General features: G+C 40.5%; 1 protein-coding gene across 4 annotated transcripts in view; it reads left to right on the top strand.

The window, feature by feature from the left end:
• The window catches only part of NT5E (5'-nucleotidase ecto), a 99,633-nt gene that overhangs the window by 30,427 nt on the left and 51,795 nt on the right, over window positions 1–17,411 (top strand). For all 4 annotated transcript variants that reach the window (XM_060205462.1, XM_060205463.1, XM_060205464.1 and 1 more), the window contains exons 2-3: window positions 1,049–1,271; window positions 4,412–4,600. In XM_060205462.1, the coding sequence (XP_060061445.1) occupies window positions 1,049–1,271; window positions 4,412–4,600 (412 nt within the window). The remainder of the gene's footprint in view (window positions 1–1,048; window positions 1,272–4,411; window positions 4,601–17,411) is intronic.

Here is a 17,411-nt window from a genome sequence, read left to right on the forward strand (position 1 = left end):
AGCTCCAAGGCACATTGGTGGAGTTGTTTGTCCAGAGAAGTCTGGTCGAATCTTGCTAGCACCTGGGACCTGGTGGCTGAAAAGAGAGTTAACATACAAAGCCAAACAAATTGTTGAGTAATCATGAACCTAAAGGCTAGAATAGTGCATATGAGGTGTTGGGGGGGTCCTCCATCCCTGCTTCACTTTTAAGATCAGACCAGATAGGACACATTCAAGGTGGTATGACCATAAATGTAGTCTTCAGGACTTTTCATTTTCCCATGAGAATTAGGGACCCACAGATTGCTTGGGAATAAACAGGGGAAGTTAGTGAGATTCAAAGTGAACACAGGTATTGCTAGAGGGAATTTTAGCAGTTATCTCCTTGCAATCATTAAGTTAGTGAGCAGAAAACTGAACATGGAAACATGGAAAGACTGTGCAGATGTGCAGATTCTTTTTTTTTTCTTTTTGCCTCTGGGGTATCACTGGGGCTCAGTGCCTGCACTATGAATCCACTGCTCCTAGAGGCCATTTTTCACCACTTTTGTTGCCCTTGTTGTTGTTATTGTTGTTATTGTTGTCAGACAGGACAGAAAGAAATGGAGAGAGGAGGGGAAGACAGAGAGAGGGAGAGAAAGATAGACACCTGCAGGCCTGCTTCACTGCTCATGAAGCAACCACCTCCCCTGCAGGTGGGGAGCCAGGGGCTCGAACCAGGATGGCTGTGCAGATTCTTAACCTCGCCCCAGATCTGGGGTTGGCCGGGTAATGGATGTCTAGCCAGATATCTGGGGCCTTTTCTACACATTGATGCAACTTTTAAGAGGTGAGACCTAATAGCAATTCTCAAAGCAACCTGGTTATCTGAATGTCTCTGGGCTCTACCCACCCCAGAGTCACTGAGGATAATCTCCTAGTGTGACAATGAGAGACCATCGAATTGTCACATTAGAGACAAACTAGGTTAAGGGGTAACTGGGTTGATAAAATATCCTCTGATGTATGTTTTCATTGGCAATTCCTGGGTACCTAATTCTTTTTCTCTGTTTTCCCTTTCTACTAGGCACTGGGAAATCATGAATTTGATAATGGTGTAGAAGGACTGATTGATCCCCTTCTCAAAGAGGCCAAATTTCCGATTCTGAGTGCAAACATTAAACCAAGAGGGCCGCTAGCCTCTCAAATATCAGGACTTTATTTACCATATAAAATTCTTAATGTCGGTAATGAAGTTGTGGGAATTGTTGGATATACTTCAAAGGAAACCCCTTTTCTCTCAAATCCAGGTATTTTCTACTTTTATAGCAGTCTTTGTTTGAAAATAGATGTATAAAATCAGGGTTTGGCTTTGTTTTTCTGGTTTGTAGGTAAAAGTAGGAGCCACATATGACACTGGGTAAACTGTGTCCTTAGGATGATGTTGACAAAGCCAGTCTGGTAGTTTACATGCTGTTCTCAGTTGTGTCTTAAAAAAACATTCACTGGGAGTCAGTGCAGGTGTTAAGGGAGTTAAGTGCAGGTGGCACCAAGTGCAAGGATCAGTTTAAGGATCCCAGTTTGAAACCCCGGCTCCCCACCTGCAGGAGAGTCGCTTCACAGGCAGTGAAGCAGGTCTGCAGGTGTCTCTCTGTCTCTTTCCTCTCTCTATCCCTCGCCCTTCTCAAATTCTCTCTGTCTCTATCCGGAATAAATAAGTAAAATTAAAAAACATATATTAAAAAACATTCATTTTTCTACTCAAGGAACTTCTTTGTTGACATAAACAATAACTTTATTTAATTCTGTACATTCAGAATTAGATGGGAAAACCATATTTATTTGCAGTGCTAAGCCGCATAAAGTTACTTATTCCAGAGTGAGAACCACATGATTTCTTCCCTTCTCCTACTGAGCCATAATCATACCAGGAAAAGGTGAAAATTGAGGCAAAGCCTTGCTCTGCAGCCAGCAAGCCAGGGATTATTATATGTTCAGTTAATTCTCCTTTCTCCCATTTTATTATTTACCTCTTATAGTTTCAATGACTGTGTTTTATCTGATTTTGGGGGGGCATATATTCTTGAATGGTGTAATGCCATATGTGCCACACATCTTTATGTATGTACTCACATACTTATATATCTGCTATGACTATATATCACTTGCTATATACCTATACAGAAAAACAGATTCTGAAGATCATTCAAGAGATTTTTTGATTATCTTTATTCCACACATGAGTGAAACCATCCAGTCATTTTTCATTTCTTTATTTCACTTAGCATAATCACCTCCAGTTTCATCCATTTAGTCTCAAAGCAATGTAGCTTTATCTTTTTTATTACAGAGTAGCATTCCATTGAGTAGATATCCCATATCCTCTTTATCCAGTTGTCTGATGACAGACCTTCCGGATGATTCCATAGTTTGCAGATTGCGAATAGTGCAAGTATGAGGAGCCAGCAAAATAACTTACATGGATTGTGCCCTGTTTTAGCATATTCACCTCCCAGCCTGGACCCCACAGCACTGCAGGAAGCTATAGTGCTGTTGTCTCTGTGTTCCAAAGTTGCTGTACTTACTAAGCAAGACCTGAATGAGGGGAGTCTCAGAGGGGTGGAGTACTTTACCCATTCATCCTGACTTCAGGTCGTTCCCTTCCAGTGTAGACAGCTGCTTAAATAATCAAGCCTTCCCTGAGATTGGGGGAATGCTGCTCCTCAGACCCGCAGGGTCTTTCTTGTGAGGAGGAGATGGGGAGATCACAGGGGAGCAGGGCTGACTTCTAACAAATTAAATGTCCATATGGTCCCATCAGCAGGGGGCCCCCCCGGCCATGCCATAAGCAGAATATTTACCATCCAAGGAATCCTCATCTGAAGCATATAAAGATGCTTAAACATCACAGCATCACAAGGGCTGAGATCTTACGAGAGATTAATATTTTACAAATTTTAGGCACCAGCCACAAAGGAAATAGCTCAGCTGGTAGAGTGCAGGACTTGCATGCCTGAAGCTCCCAGTTTAATAACCATTATCACAGAGACTAGACTCTGGCTTCATTCTCTCCGTCTCTCATATGAAGCTGACTGTATCTACCTCTAGCTCATATAAATTAAGTACTTCTTTTTTTAAAAAGCACATTTGTAGGGCCACATAATGACACACACGGTAGAGTGCACATGTTACAATGTGCAAGGACTCAGGCTCAAGCCGCTAATCCTCACCTGCAGGAGGGAAGCTTTGTGAGGAGCGAAGCAGTGCTTCAGATATCTCCCTGTCTCTCCCTCTCTTATCTCCTCCCCCTCTTGATTTCTGTGTCTCTATATAATAAGTAAATAAAATATTTTATTAGTGATTGAATAATGATCAAGATTATAGAACGGGAGGGATACAATTCCACATAATTCCCACCACCATAGTTCTGTATGCCATCCCCTCTAATAAATAAAATATTTTATAAGCAACTAAAAAATAAAAGCAAATTAGAGATGCCAGACTCCTAAATTTTGGAAGTTCTGGACATTATTTGATGAATTGTCATTTTCACTGCCTTAGAAACAGTTTAAAGAGGTCTAGGTCCTCAGGAGGACTCCCTCATCACAGAGTACTAGATGGAACTTCTGGGTAGCACATCTGTGTTTCCTGTTAACCTCGGTTGATGGAAATCATAAGACCTCAACCAAAACTAGCTCTAGAGATCATCAGAAACCAGACAGCACAAGCCTTCAGCACAAATTGGCCAGGGAGACCCCATGTTCCCTCTCCATGAGTACTAACAGCCTGTGGCAAGCACATTCCCAGTCAGTTCCAGCAAAATTTGGATAAGACATCTATCTATTACCTAATTTAGTGCTCTGATCTCTGAGTAAATAAACTTCTAAGTGGGCATGTTAAGATGGGCTCTCAAAGTCCTGTGGCTGACAGTTTTAAGTTTGAAAATGCTATCCAGAATTGGTAAGCACAGTCTTAGAGTTGCTAATTGTGCTAAGTGTTGGGGGGGCGGTGAGGGAGAAGGAGCAGTTCAGTGTTTGTAAGATGTAACTGACATACAGCACCATTTCTGTTTAAGGTTACTACATAACGGTTTGACACACAGGACATTATGCTTATGTGCTCGGGTATTTCTCATTGGCCCAATGGAAGCCTAAATATAAAAACAGATTTGAAAAATAGATCCGTTTTCAGGTCTTAAACCTCCTAATAGTTTGAGACTGAATTTGAGCCCCATAATAGCACCAATGACTCTAAATTAGTGTCACTGAGGATACTGCTGTAAATGTTTTTTCACTTTGTAGGGATTGTATTTAATTGGTAAACATGTTTTGGTGTTAATATTTTAAGTGCTCTACTTCACTAAGGTGCCTTTACTTGGTGTGTTGGTGTGCTGGTGTGCATAGTAATAAAAGTTATTGTTAATAAGTGGCCATTTCATTTTGTTTCTTAGGGGCAAATCTCGTATTTGAAGATGAAATCACTGCACTGCAACCAGAAGTAGACAAGCTAAAAACTTTAAATGTGAACAAAATTATTGCACTGGGGCACTCTGGCTTTGAAATGGATAAGCTCATCGCACAGAAAGTAAAAGGCGTGGATGTGGTGGTAGGCGGGCACTCCAACACATTTCTTTACACAGGTAATTGTTTCATAGGGATCTTAGAGGGCTATATCTACATAGCCTACATTGTTTCTGTGGCCTTTGGAGCCATTATTCTCTTTACTGCTTTCTAACAAGGCACTTACATATTATGTGATATGTAGCTAGATATGTGAAGTACACACTGAATGAAAACAGTGTCTTATTCAAAAAGACACTAAGAATAGTTTATTATTATGTCAATACTATTTACATATGATTATGTCAATACCATATGTATTGACATATGATTATGTCAATACCATATGACTACTGAACACCAAGCAAAAGTCAGCTAATAGCAAACTTTTTTCATAACTTTTTTTCTTTAGTCACAGAGGGCTGGTAAGATAGCTTACCTGGAGAGTATACCTGCTTTGTCATTGCACAAAACCAGATTTGAGCCCACCCACCCCCCCCAACGCACACACTGGAAAATATTTGTTGTGTGGCGTCTTTTCCGACTCTATCTGAAAAGAGTGTACTTGGAGCAGTGAATCCCTGATAAGGACAAAAAGCAGATTAGGCAAAGACAGAATAATGGAGATACAGGTCTTTGCAGGTGACAAGATTTGGTTTGTTCACAGGCGCAGAAGCTAGAATTTTCAGGGTTCAAATCCTGACTCTTCTTCACACCAGGACTGTTAGCACCCAGGAAGCCATTGGCCCCTAGAACGATCCCTTCCCTCCTTCTCCTCCTTCCTTCATGTCCTTCTTCTTAGTGTTATATAGCTTTAGTTTAGAAATGCTGTGGTGTGAAGGCTGTGTGCCAGTGAATGGGTGAGACCAGTGAACCTTTTAACCCAGGACGAGGCTGATCTTCACTTCAGAAAATAATGTTAGTATTAGGCATTCAGTTCCTTACTAATTCAGTTGCACCACAAGAATTTGCCCTCTTGACAGGCTAAAGAAGCTTCCCAAACTGAATGATACCCATTAGTGATTATGAGATCATTGTGGTGGGTTAAGAATTCAGAGCTGGCAAAATAACTCACTTAGGTTGTGTGTTGCTTAGCCATGTGTGTGTCCCAGGTTCAAGAAGGGAGTTTTGATGCTATGGTTTCTTCACCCTCCTCAAACCCTCCCCCCAACATACCAACATACACATACATATCTCTTTGTTTCTTTGTCCCTATCTGAAGAAAAAAAAAAAAGTTCACAGTAGTGAAGCAGTGAAGACCTGGAGATGAAAAAACCAAACAACAAGAGCTAGATGGTAGCACACCCAGTTGAGTCCTTCCATGAGGAAGGACTCAGATTCGAGCCCCCATGCCCCACCTGCAGGGGGGATGCTTCAATAGCAGTGAAGCAGGTGTCTCTCTTCCTCTTGCCCTCTCTATCTCTCACCTCCCCTCTCATTTTCTTTCTGTCCTGTCAAATAAAATAGGAAAAGGGGAGTCAGGCGGTAGCACAGTGGATTAAGCGCACGTGGCGCAAAGCACAAGGACCAGCGTAAGGATCCCGGTTCGAGCCCCCGGCTCCCCACCTGCAGGGGAGTCGCTTCACAGGCGGTGAAGCAGGTCTGCAGGTGTCTCTCTTTCTCTCCCCCCTCTGTCTTCCCCTCCTCTCTCCATTTCTCTCTGTCCTATCCAACAACGACAACAACAATAATAACTACAACAATAAAACAATAAGGGCAACAAAAGGGAGTAGATAAATATTAAAAAATTTAAAAAATAAATAAATAAATAAATAAATAAAATAGGAAAAGAAAGAAAAAATTATCTCCAGGAGCAGTGGACTCGTATGGCCACCACTGAGCCCCAGGAAAGTGTGGTGGAGATAGCATAATGATTATGTAAAGAGAATATCATACCTGAAGCTATGAGGTCTCAGGTTCAGTTCCCCCACACCACTATAAGCCAGTGACTGCTCTGGTTAAAAAGAAAGAAAGAAAGAAAGAAAGAAAGAAAGAAAGAAAGAAAGAAAGAAAGAAAGAAAGAAAGGGAGGGAGGGAGGGAGGAAAGGAGAAAGGAAGGAAGGAAGAAAAGGAAAGGAAAAGAAAAGAAAAGAAAGGAAAGCCAACAAAACAGCTCTCTGGATAGTGATCTTGCTTTGCTTTGTGCACAAGCCAGATCTAGCACTGTAGCCTCTATGTGTGTATGTGTGTGCTTCTCTCTCTCTCTCTTTCTCTCTCTCTCCGTGTGTGTGTGTGTGTGTGTGTGTGTGTGTGTGTGTGTGTGTGTGTGTGTGTGTGTGTGTGTGTGATCAGCCTATAGCTTATATAGTCTCAACAATGACACAGAAAAAAAGGAGAGAAAAAGATCGGTAGAGTTTTTTTAACAGACTAAACTAAAATAGATTAGGTATTAATTTACTTTTGTGGAGATAGACATGCATAAAGTGATAAAAAATAGCTCAGGGTACATAGCAGGAAATATACATGGTTACTGGCAGTGGCTGTTCTTAGTGAAGACCACAAGGTAATCAGACAACACCTGAGAGTCACTTGAGTAAATGGAAGAGGGTTAAATGAACTGAAAGCACCCAGATTTTTTAAAAAAAAAATCCACTGGAACAGTTTTATCCATTAGCAGCACTGAGTAAAGGTGAAGTCTCTTGGTACTGACCACATCACAAACCAATAGTAGGTTCCTATCCTTGCCTCTGCCAGATTTCCCTCACCTGTGACTGACGATAGTGAGTGAGTGAGTGTAGGTGAAGTGTCTTGTTATTGCGCTCTGTAGTAAGAGCAGGAGATGTGGCTCACCCCATAGCACACATATAGTACCATGCCTGAGGACTCAGGTTTAAGACTCCAGTCCCCACCTGCAGGGAAGAAAGTTCATGAGCAGTGGAACACTGCTACAACTGTCTCTTTTCTATCTCTCTCTCTCTCTCTTTCTCTCTCTCTGTCTCTGTCTCTTTCTGTATCCCTACTGACATCTTTTTAAAAAATGCCATAAACAGTGGAGTTGTCCAGGTGTCCAACAACAGATGAGTGGCTGAGCAAGTTGTGGTATATATACACAATGGAATACTACTCAACTGTAAAAAATGGTGACTTCACCGTTTTCAGCCGATCTTGGATGGACCTTGAAAAATTCATATTGAGTGAAATAAGTTAGAAACAGAAGGATGAATATGGGATGATCTCACTCTCAGGCAGAAGTTGAAAAACAAGATCAGAAAAGAAAACACAAGTAGAACCTGAAATGGAATTGGCATATTGCACCCAAGTAAAAGAGTCTGGGGTGGGGGGGGAGAATACAGGTCCAAGAAGGATTCAGAGGACCTAGTGGGGTTTGTATTGTTATATGGGAAACTGGGGAATGTTATGCATGTACAAACTACTGTACTTACTGTTGAATGTAAAACATTAATTCCCCAATAAAAAAATCAAAAATAAAAAAACAGTGGAGTTGTATAGGCCCTGAGCCCCAATAATAACCCTCATGGCAAAAAAGAGGGGTCATTGTGCATGACTAATACAAATGTTGTACACATGTGTGTTCAGTCACACACAGTGCATATAAACTCACACATTCGTACACACACAAACTGAAAGCAAAGATTCACAAAGCACCAAATATTCTCTTTTTAAAAATATTTTATTTATCTGCTGGATAAAGACAGAAAGAAATAGAGAGAGAAAGTGGAGATAAAGAGGGGATGAGAATAAGAGAAACCTGCAGCACAGCTTCACTGCTCATGAAGCTTTCCTTCTGTAGGGTTGACCTGGGCGTTTAAACTCCAGTCCTTGCACATGGTAAGGTGTGTGCTTAACTGGTTGCACCAGCCCCCCTAGTACCTAATATTTTCACTTCCTAATACTTCCTGTTGCACCCTTTCCTATTTTAAAGTGCTAGTTGCCACCCATTAAACAAGTTGCCACCTATTGTAGCTAGTTCATGTTTTGAAATTCTCTACTTTAAGTGAGCCATGACCAGAACAGTACAGGAACAAAGGCACTGAACTGCTCCATTCAGATGCTGAAGTTGCTCTCAGTTTCCACAGTATCTTCATCTTTGCCACATGGCAGTGCTAAGTGGTCACCGCCAGTCTTGGGGTGTGACTATTGTCAGTGTTCACCCGTGAAAAGGTTCTGTGACAACACCTGGATTCCTGTTAGTCCTGCAGCCTGTCCTTCTGTTCCTGTCACTTTGGTTTCAGTCAATGGAATCTTACAGAACAGTATGTACTTTTTGCTAAGTGGATTAATCCAGATAATGATGAGTTAACAGTGAACGGCTTGAAAATAAAAATTAGCGCTTGCTTACTCATAAATCTTGAAGTCAAGAATTACAGTCTCTGAAAACAAAATACTTCCTCCAGAGTTCTAGTCATCTACTTCACTGTTTACAGTTGCTTACCAAGATTAAGCTCATTCTTACTGAAAAATTCAAAATTGATTAACAGAGGTAATTCCAAAACAGTTTAACAGAGGTAATTCCAAAACAGAACAGGAGGTGAGATATATTTATTTAAGTAAAATTTCTCAGCCTTTAAGAAGGCAGAGACTCTACTGAGTTAGAAATTAACATAAAGTAAACTATACATAGTTAATAAAAACATGGTTTCAGTAACACATAGCTTGTAATCCTAAACATTATTAAAAACCATCTCACCGTGCACATGCACATACACACACACACCCCTCCCTGGAAGAAAATTTCACAAAACATTTGTATTGTACCACATTTTCTTGTTATTTCATTTTATTTACTACAAGTGACCACTTACTGAATTACTCTTCTTTTTTTAACCAAAGTACTGCTCAGTTCTGGTTTATGGTGGTGCTGGGGATTGAACCTGGGACTTTGAAGTCTCAGGTATGAGAGTCTCTTTCCATAACCATTATGCCCTGATTATTGAACTAATTTCATTGCATGTAGCTAGTCCATTTCTTTCAAAACTCAGCTTTCAATGAGGCATGATCAAAACAGTGCATAAACTTCTCCCCTCTAGGTCCTTTTTTATTCCAACCCCTACGCACATACAGACAAATTTCATGTTGCCAGGCAGTGAGTGCACACATTACCGTGTACAAAGACCCAGGTTCAAACCACCAGTCCCCACCTGCAGAGGGAAAGTTTCAAGAATGGTGAAACTGTGCTGCAGGTCCCTCTCTCTCTCTCTCTCTCTCTCTCTCTCTCTCCTCCCTCTCTATCTCCCCTTACCCTCTCAATTTCTAGCTGTCTCCGATAAATTAAGATAATTAAGAAATAATAAATAAATAAATAATAGAAAGTAGTTATTGCTGCACGTTGAAAACCACAACAGGTGCACCAGGCCCTGTATGCAATCCTTGAAGGCAGAGAGATTCCTAAAACATTATCTTTGTGCTTGCCTCCAACTATTCAAACTGTATTTTGAACTACTCAAGTCAGTCTGATTAACTGTATCCTTGGGAGAGCATAGACAGCAGTTTTTCCTATCTGCAAAGTAATAGAATTAGAGAAATGTTTATGAAAGTAGAAGTCTCTCTTATCCTTGCCACAATAACATCCTGTTCCTTAAAATGTCATCTATGTAGGACTAGCAAGGTAGCTCATCTGGTAGGGTACCTGTATTGTTTTCTGTGCAATCCAGATTCGAGCCTCAGATACATCATATGGGAGCACTATGTGCTGGGCTGGTGAAGCTCTAGTAATAACCAAAAAAATATATTTTTGCCCTTGAAAAATATATTCATGCAAAGAGCCTGCTACTTAAGGAAATAAAGGATTTGTAGTAGAACAGTTGGTAACTCCCTTAGGTTAGTTACTATAGTAAATATAATTCTACTTCTTAGCTCTTTAAAAGTTCAAAAACCCCTGCCTATACCACCCTGCTCCCTCCTCAACATTGCAATCTAATGACCTCCAAGTCATTGCAGAAATTAGCACGCCACTGCCAGTCTTGCTCTCCAGTCCAGCTCCTGCCTTCATCCTGGCTGAGTGTCCATGATGTGGCTGATCCAACACCCAAGTTTCAGTGTCCCTCCATTTTCTCAGCTCAGTTACTGTCACCTTCACTCCATTTCACTTCCAGAGCCATAAGATAAGACTTGCTCATCATCCCAATTGCTCCATCTCCACAAACCCACAACCTGCCTTCTTTGTCCCAGCCACTTAGCTATAAAACTTTACTATTCCTTTAATCCCTTTAAAAGCTGACAGTCAGCCTTCTTAAAACTTCCTTACACTAGATAGGGCCATTACAAACTTTTTTTTTTCTTTATTGCTATCAAGATTATCGCTGGGACTAGGTGTCAGCACTATGAATCCAACACTTCCCTCGTGGACAATTTTTCCATTTTTTTCTTTCTATTTATTTTATTTGGCTGGGCAGAGAGAAATTGAGAGGAAAGAGGAAGATACAGAGGGAGTTTTTTTTAAGTGCACCCCCCTGCAGATAGGGCCATTACAAACTCTTGATTATGTCTATGACTGACACATGGAAAATCGTTGCTCAAGACTGTTGAATAAATGTTAACAGATGCAGAACCTTTAAGACTGGGGAGAGAGCCCAGAAACAGAGCACAAGATTTACAAGCTGGAGGCCCCAGCTTCAATCCCTGCCACCACTTTGTTCTAATAATCTTTATCTAGGGAGCTTTTTATTAAGAGACAAAATTTCATTGCTTCTATATTTAAGCACACCTTTTTTTGGAAATGAGGTTCACAAACCTTTCATTTTATTCAAAGAACAAAAATGACTTTAATGACTTCAGAGTTTCCATTCTCAGAAAATAATGAAGTCTTCAATGTAATTATAAAGAACAGAATGCTAAAACCTATTCACACAGAGGCTGTGTGAAGAGGTAAGTTTGTGTATGCTACTTGTTAGAATAAATGAGGGGAGACAAAGACTTTATTGTTGACAATCTGTTTATCTCCACTGAATTTGACTCTTATAGTACAAAGACTTTTGCCTTTTTGGATAGGACTGTGGTCTTATTATTTACTACATCCACAAGGCAGGGAAACATTCTCTAACAAAGAACCATTTGCTGTGGCTTCTTTTTTTATAAATATAAAAAGGAAACACTGAAAAAGCCATATGATAAGAGGGGTAAAACTCCACACAATTCCCACCACCAGAATTCTGTATTCCATCCCCTCCCTTGATAACTTTCCTATTCTTTAACCCTCTGGAATTATGGACCCAAGGTCATTCTGGGATGCAGAAGGTGGAAGGTCTGGCTTCTGTAATTTCTTCCCCAATGAACATGGGCATTGATATCAATCCATACTCCCAGCCTGCCACTCTCTTTCCCTCTTGGGGGAGAGTTCTGGGGAATCAAAGCTCCAGGACACATTGGTGGGATTGTCTGTCCAGGGAAGTCTGGTTGGCATCATGCTAGCATCTGGAACCTGGTGACTGAAAATAGAGTTAACATATAAAGACAAACAAATTGTTGACTAATCATGAACCTAAAGGCTGGAATAATGCAGATGAAGAGTTGGAGGGGTCTCCCTTTTGTAGATAGCTAGTAGGCATATTTTAGTTATATTCCAAAGGGCTTGTGGCTATACTAGTCTTTTTTTCTTCTTCTTCTTTTGTTTTTTCCCCTCATCCTGAAATCTGATATGCAGGATCCAAGTCATTGTCTGAGGAGATGATGTTATGGCTGGAAAAAGGACCATAAAGCTGGATCAGGGAAGAGAGTAGCTCCCAGATATGGGAAATAGGTATAAATATTGTTGACTGTAAACCCCATCGATTTGATGTGATCTGGGGCCCATATTCAGCTTAGGAGCCTATGTGACCTCTGCATCCCTGTAGATCAGAGCTCACATTCTGTAGCCATGAGTAAGAACGTTCCAAGCTCCCCCAAGATCAGGACCCATCTTCCTCAGGTGTAGCATAGAATATGTTGTCCATCCTCCCTTCAGAGGATGGAACATTCTCTACCATTGTTGAACCAAATTGAGAGCAAGGTCCTATGGAAGCCCACAGATGGGTCTACTTTGTTGTTCCTGATAGAGTTGACTGGTAACAATGGAGAGAGGGATTTATTTGAGGTCTAGTCCCATCATGCCTGTTTGGGAATCTCAGAACTCCCCGACTAGGGTCCCAGCTGATGGGTTGGCCTGATAGTGTCTAAAGAGTCATCATTAAAGTATGCCAGTATCTTGCCCTTATTCAGATTTTGCAGTCCTTGCTTTGATAAGGTTAGCTTTGTAGTGAATGAAGGAAGTATAATAGGAAGTAGGTGAGGAGGGTACATAAGTGTCAGTAGACACTATTTCATTTTGAACTTTATACTGACTCACTGCAGACTATTGTGTACTTTTGCTTTCAGGTCTATATTTTGTCCTAATTTATGGATACATGTGAACATATGCTCTATCTCATGAGACTTGGTTTATATCTATGGTTGGGGACTTTGTTAGGAAGTGAACCACCTGGAATGGAAGTAGAGAATACTATGAAAGGAAAGGTCTCACCTGAGTAGTGAAGCTGAAGGGTTGACATTCCATGCCTGATATCTCTGGGCACAGTCTGAAGTGGAACATGCTGTGGTTTTACTTGTTGCGTTGATTAGGTTGGGATCAGCAGATGCAATTTTGGTATAAATTGAGAGAAGTATACAGGAAAGTGAGCCCCACCCTAGAGGTTTCAGGAATGGGGGAAATATAGGCTCTATAGAGGAAGTGGGAGGTTCCTGCTGTCTTAGGGCTTAAGAAGACAATAGATAGTTATTGCTATAATCACATTATTTGGCAATTGGGTTAACTTTGAAATAACCCTTTCTTAGGATTTGCTGTATCTTATACAATATCACCATAATTTATGTCCTTTGACATTATTTGTATATATCTGTGCCACCAGTTGCTTCTGTTCTCCCTGGTTTAAGCTTTTAAGAGAGTCAACATATCAGAGACTCAGCTAGTGGTCTGTGCATTAAAAAGTTTGAGACATTCAATCAATTTTCCCCTCTCATATTAATTAAATAGTGATTTATATGACTACAAATTAATAGGAGTGTACATAAACACCATTCCCACCACCAAAAGACTGTGTCCCATCCCATCCACCCACCCCATCCACCCCACCCCTGCTGCAAGAAGCCGAACATCCACCCTCACCCTATTTGGTACCCTACTCCGAATTCAGTCAAATCCTGCTTTGAGCTTCCCTTTCTATTCTTCTTTCTCAACTTCTATTTATGAGTGGGATCATCCCACACTCATTTTTGTCTTTCTGACTTAGATCACTTAACATAATTCCTTCTAGCCCCATTCAAGATGGGTCAGAGAAGGTGGGTTCATTGTTTTTAATAGCTGTGTAGTATTGCATTGTGTATATATACCACAGCTTTCTCAGCCACTCATCTGTTGTTGGGTACCTGGGTTGCTTCCAGGTTTTAGCTATTATGAATTGTGCTGCTATGAACATAGGTGTACACATATGTTTTTGGTTGGTATATATGTTTTGGTTGGGGTATATCCCTAGGAGAGGAATTACTGGGTCATATGGAAGGTCCGTATCTAGCCTTGTGAGAGTTCTCCAGACTGCTCTCCACAGAGGTTGGACCTCTTTACATTCCACCAGCAGTGCAGAAGGGTTCCTTTGAATATTACTCAGCTATAAAAAAAAAATGGTGACTTCACCGTTTTCAGCCAATCTTAGATGGACCTTGAAAAATTCATGTTAAGTAAAATAAGTCAGAAGCAGAAGGATGAATATGGGATGATCTCACTCTCAGGCAGAAGTTGAAAAACAAGATCAGAAGAGAAAACACAAGTAGAACCTGAAATGGAGTTGGTATGTTGCACCAAAGTAAAAAACTCTGTGGGAGAATACAGGTCCAAATGTTTATCTGGAACCAGAAAAGACCTAGAATTGCCAAAACAATCTTGAAAAAAAAGAACAGAACCGGAGGCATCACACTCCCAGATCTCAAACTAAGGCCGCTGTCATCAAAACTGCTTGGTACTGGAACATGAATAGACACACTGACCAGTGGAATAGAATTGAGAGCCCAGAAATGAGGCCCCACACCTATGGACATCTAATCTTTGACAAAGGGGCCCAGACTATTACATGGGGAAAGCAGAGTCTCTTCAACAAATGGTGTTGGAAACAATGGGTTGAAACATACAGAAGAATGAAACTGAATCACTGTATTTCACCAAATACAAAAGTAAATTCCAAGTGGATCAAGGACTTGGTTGTTAGACCACAAACTATCAAATACTTAGAGGAAAATATTGGCAGAACTCTTTTCCACATAAATTTTAAAGACATTTTCAATGAAATGAATCCAATTACAAAGAAGACTAAGGCAAGTATAAACCTATGGGACTACATCAAATTAAAAAGCTTCTTCACAGCAAAAGAAACCACTGCCCAAACCAAGAGACCCCTCACAGAATGGGAGAAGATCTTTACATGTCATACATCAGATAAGAGTTTAATAACCAACATATATAAAGAGCTTACCAGACTCAACAACAAGACAACAAATAACCCCATCCAAAAATGGGGGGAGGATTTGGACAGAATATTCACCACAGAAGAGATCCAAAAGGCCGAGAAACACATGAAAAAATGTTCCAAGTCTCTGATTGTGAGAGAAATGCAAATAAAGACAACAATGAGATATCACTTCACTCCTGTGAGAATGTCATACATCAGAAAAGGTAACAGCAGCAAATGCTGGAGAGCCTGTGGGGTCAAAGGAACCCTCCTACACTGCTGGTGGGAATGCAAATTGCTCCAGCCTCTGTGGAGAACAGTCTGGAGAACTTTCAGAAAGCTAGAAATGGACCTACCCTATGACCCTGCAATTCCTCTCCTGGGGATATATCCTAAGAAACTCAATACATCCATCCAAAAAGATCTGTGTACACATATGTTTTTGGCAGCACAATTTGTAATAGCCAAAACCTGGAAGCAACCCAGGTGTCCAACAACAGATGAGTGGCTGAGCAAGTTGTGGTATATATACACAATGGAATACTACTCAGCTGTAAAAAATGGTGACTTCACCGTTTTCATCCGATCTTGGATGGACCTTGAAAAAATCATGTTGAGTGAAATAAGTCAGAAAGAGAAGGATGAATATGGGATGATCTCACTCTCAGGCAGAAGCTGAAAAACAAGATCAGAAAAGAAATACAAATAGAACCTGAAATGGAATTGGCGTATTGCACCACAGTAAAAGACCCTGGGGTGGGTGGGTGGGGAGAATACAGGTCCATGAAGGATGATAAATGACATAGTGGGGATTGTATTGTTAAATGGGAAACTGGGGAATGTTATGCATATACAAACTATTGTATTTACTGTTGAATGTAAAACATTAATTCCCCAATAAAGAAATAAATTAAAAAAAAAAAAGAATACAGGTCCAAAATGGATGACAGAGGACCTAGTGGGGGTTGTATTGCTATATGGAAAACTGAGAAATGTTATGCATGTACAAACTATTGTATTAAAAAAAAATTATTCCTTTGTCCCCACAACCTCTCCAACATTTGTTGCTGCTGTCCTTTTTGATGTATGCCATTCTCACAGGGGTGAGGTGGTATCTCAATGTTGTCTTTATTTGCTTTTCTCTGACAATCAGTGACCTGAAGCAATTTTTCATATGTTTGTTAGCTTTTTGGATCTCTTCTGTAGTGCATCTTCTGCTCATATCTTCTGCTCATTTTTGGATGGGGTTATTTTTCTGTCGCTCTTTGTATATTTTGGTTATTAGTCTCTTGTCTGATGTATGGCATGTGAAAATCTTCTCCAATTCTGTGAGGGATCTCCTTGTTTGTGTGATGGTTTCTTTGGCTGTGCAGAAGATTTTCAATTTGATGTAGTCCCATTGATTTTGTTTCTACTTTAGTCTTCCTTGCAATTGGGTTTGTATCGTCAAAGATGTCCCTGAGATTTAGGTGGGAAAGTGGTCCACCAATGTTTTCCTCTAAGTATTTGTTAGTTTCTGGCATAACATCCAGGTCCTTGATCCATTTGGAGTTAATTTTTTTGAGATAATGTGATTCAGTTTCATTTTTCTGCATGTTTCACCCCAGTTTTACCAGCACCATTTATTGAAGAGAGCTTCCTTTCTCCACTTAATACTTTGGGCCTCCTTATCAAAGATTAGATGTCCATAGGTATGGGGGTTTAGTTCAGTGCTTTCAGTTCTGTTCCACTGGTCTCTATGCCTATTTTTGTTCCAGTACCAGGCTGTTTTGATGATGATGACCTTATAATATAGTTTGAGATTTGGGAGTATGATGCCTCCAGTTCTGTTTCTCTTCCTCAAGATTGTTTTGGCAATTCTAGGTGTTTTCTAGTTCCAGATAAATGACTGTGGTTTTTTTTCTATTCTTTTAAAGAAACTTGGTGGAATTTTTATGGGTATTGCATTAAATTGTATATGGCTCTGGGGAGAATATTCATTTTTATTATATTAATTTTTCCAATCCTTGAGCATGGGATGTCTTTCCATTTCTTGTCACCATTTTCTATTTTCTTTTATTTTTTAATTATTTATATTTATTTATTTATTCCCTTTTGTTGCCCTTGTCGTTTTATTGTTGTTATTGATGTTGTTATTGATATTGCTGTTGTTGGATAAAACAGAGAAAAATGGGGAGAGGAGGGGAAGACAGACAGGGGGAGAGAGAGAGACACCTGCAGACCTGCTTCACCCTTGTGAAGTAACCCCCCTGCAGGTGGGGAGCCAGGGGCTCGAACCAGGATCCTTAGCCAGTCCTTGAGATTTGTGCCACCTGTGCTTAACCTGCTGTGCTACCACCCGACTCCCAATCATTTTCTGTTTTCTTGAATAGTGACTCATAGTTTTCAGTATACAAGTCACATGGCGCCAGGACCAGCATAAGAATCCCAGTTCTAGCCCGCGGCTCCCCATCTGCAGGAG

The sequence above is a fragment of the Erinaceus europaeus genome, chromosome 13 (assembly GCF_950295315.1).
Source record: "Erinaceus europaeus chromosome 13, mEriEur2.1, whole genome shotgun sequence".
Classification (NCBI taxonomy): Eukaryota; Metazoa; Chordata; class Mammalia; order Eulipotyphla; family Erinaceidae; genus Erinaceus; species Erinaceus europaeus.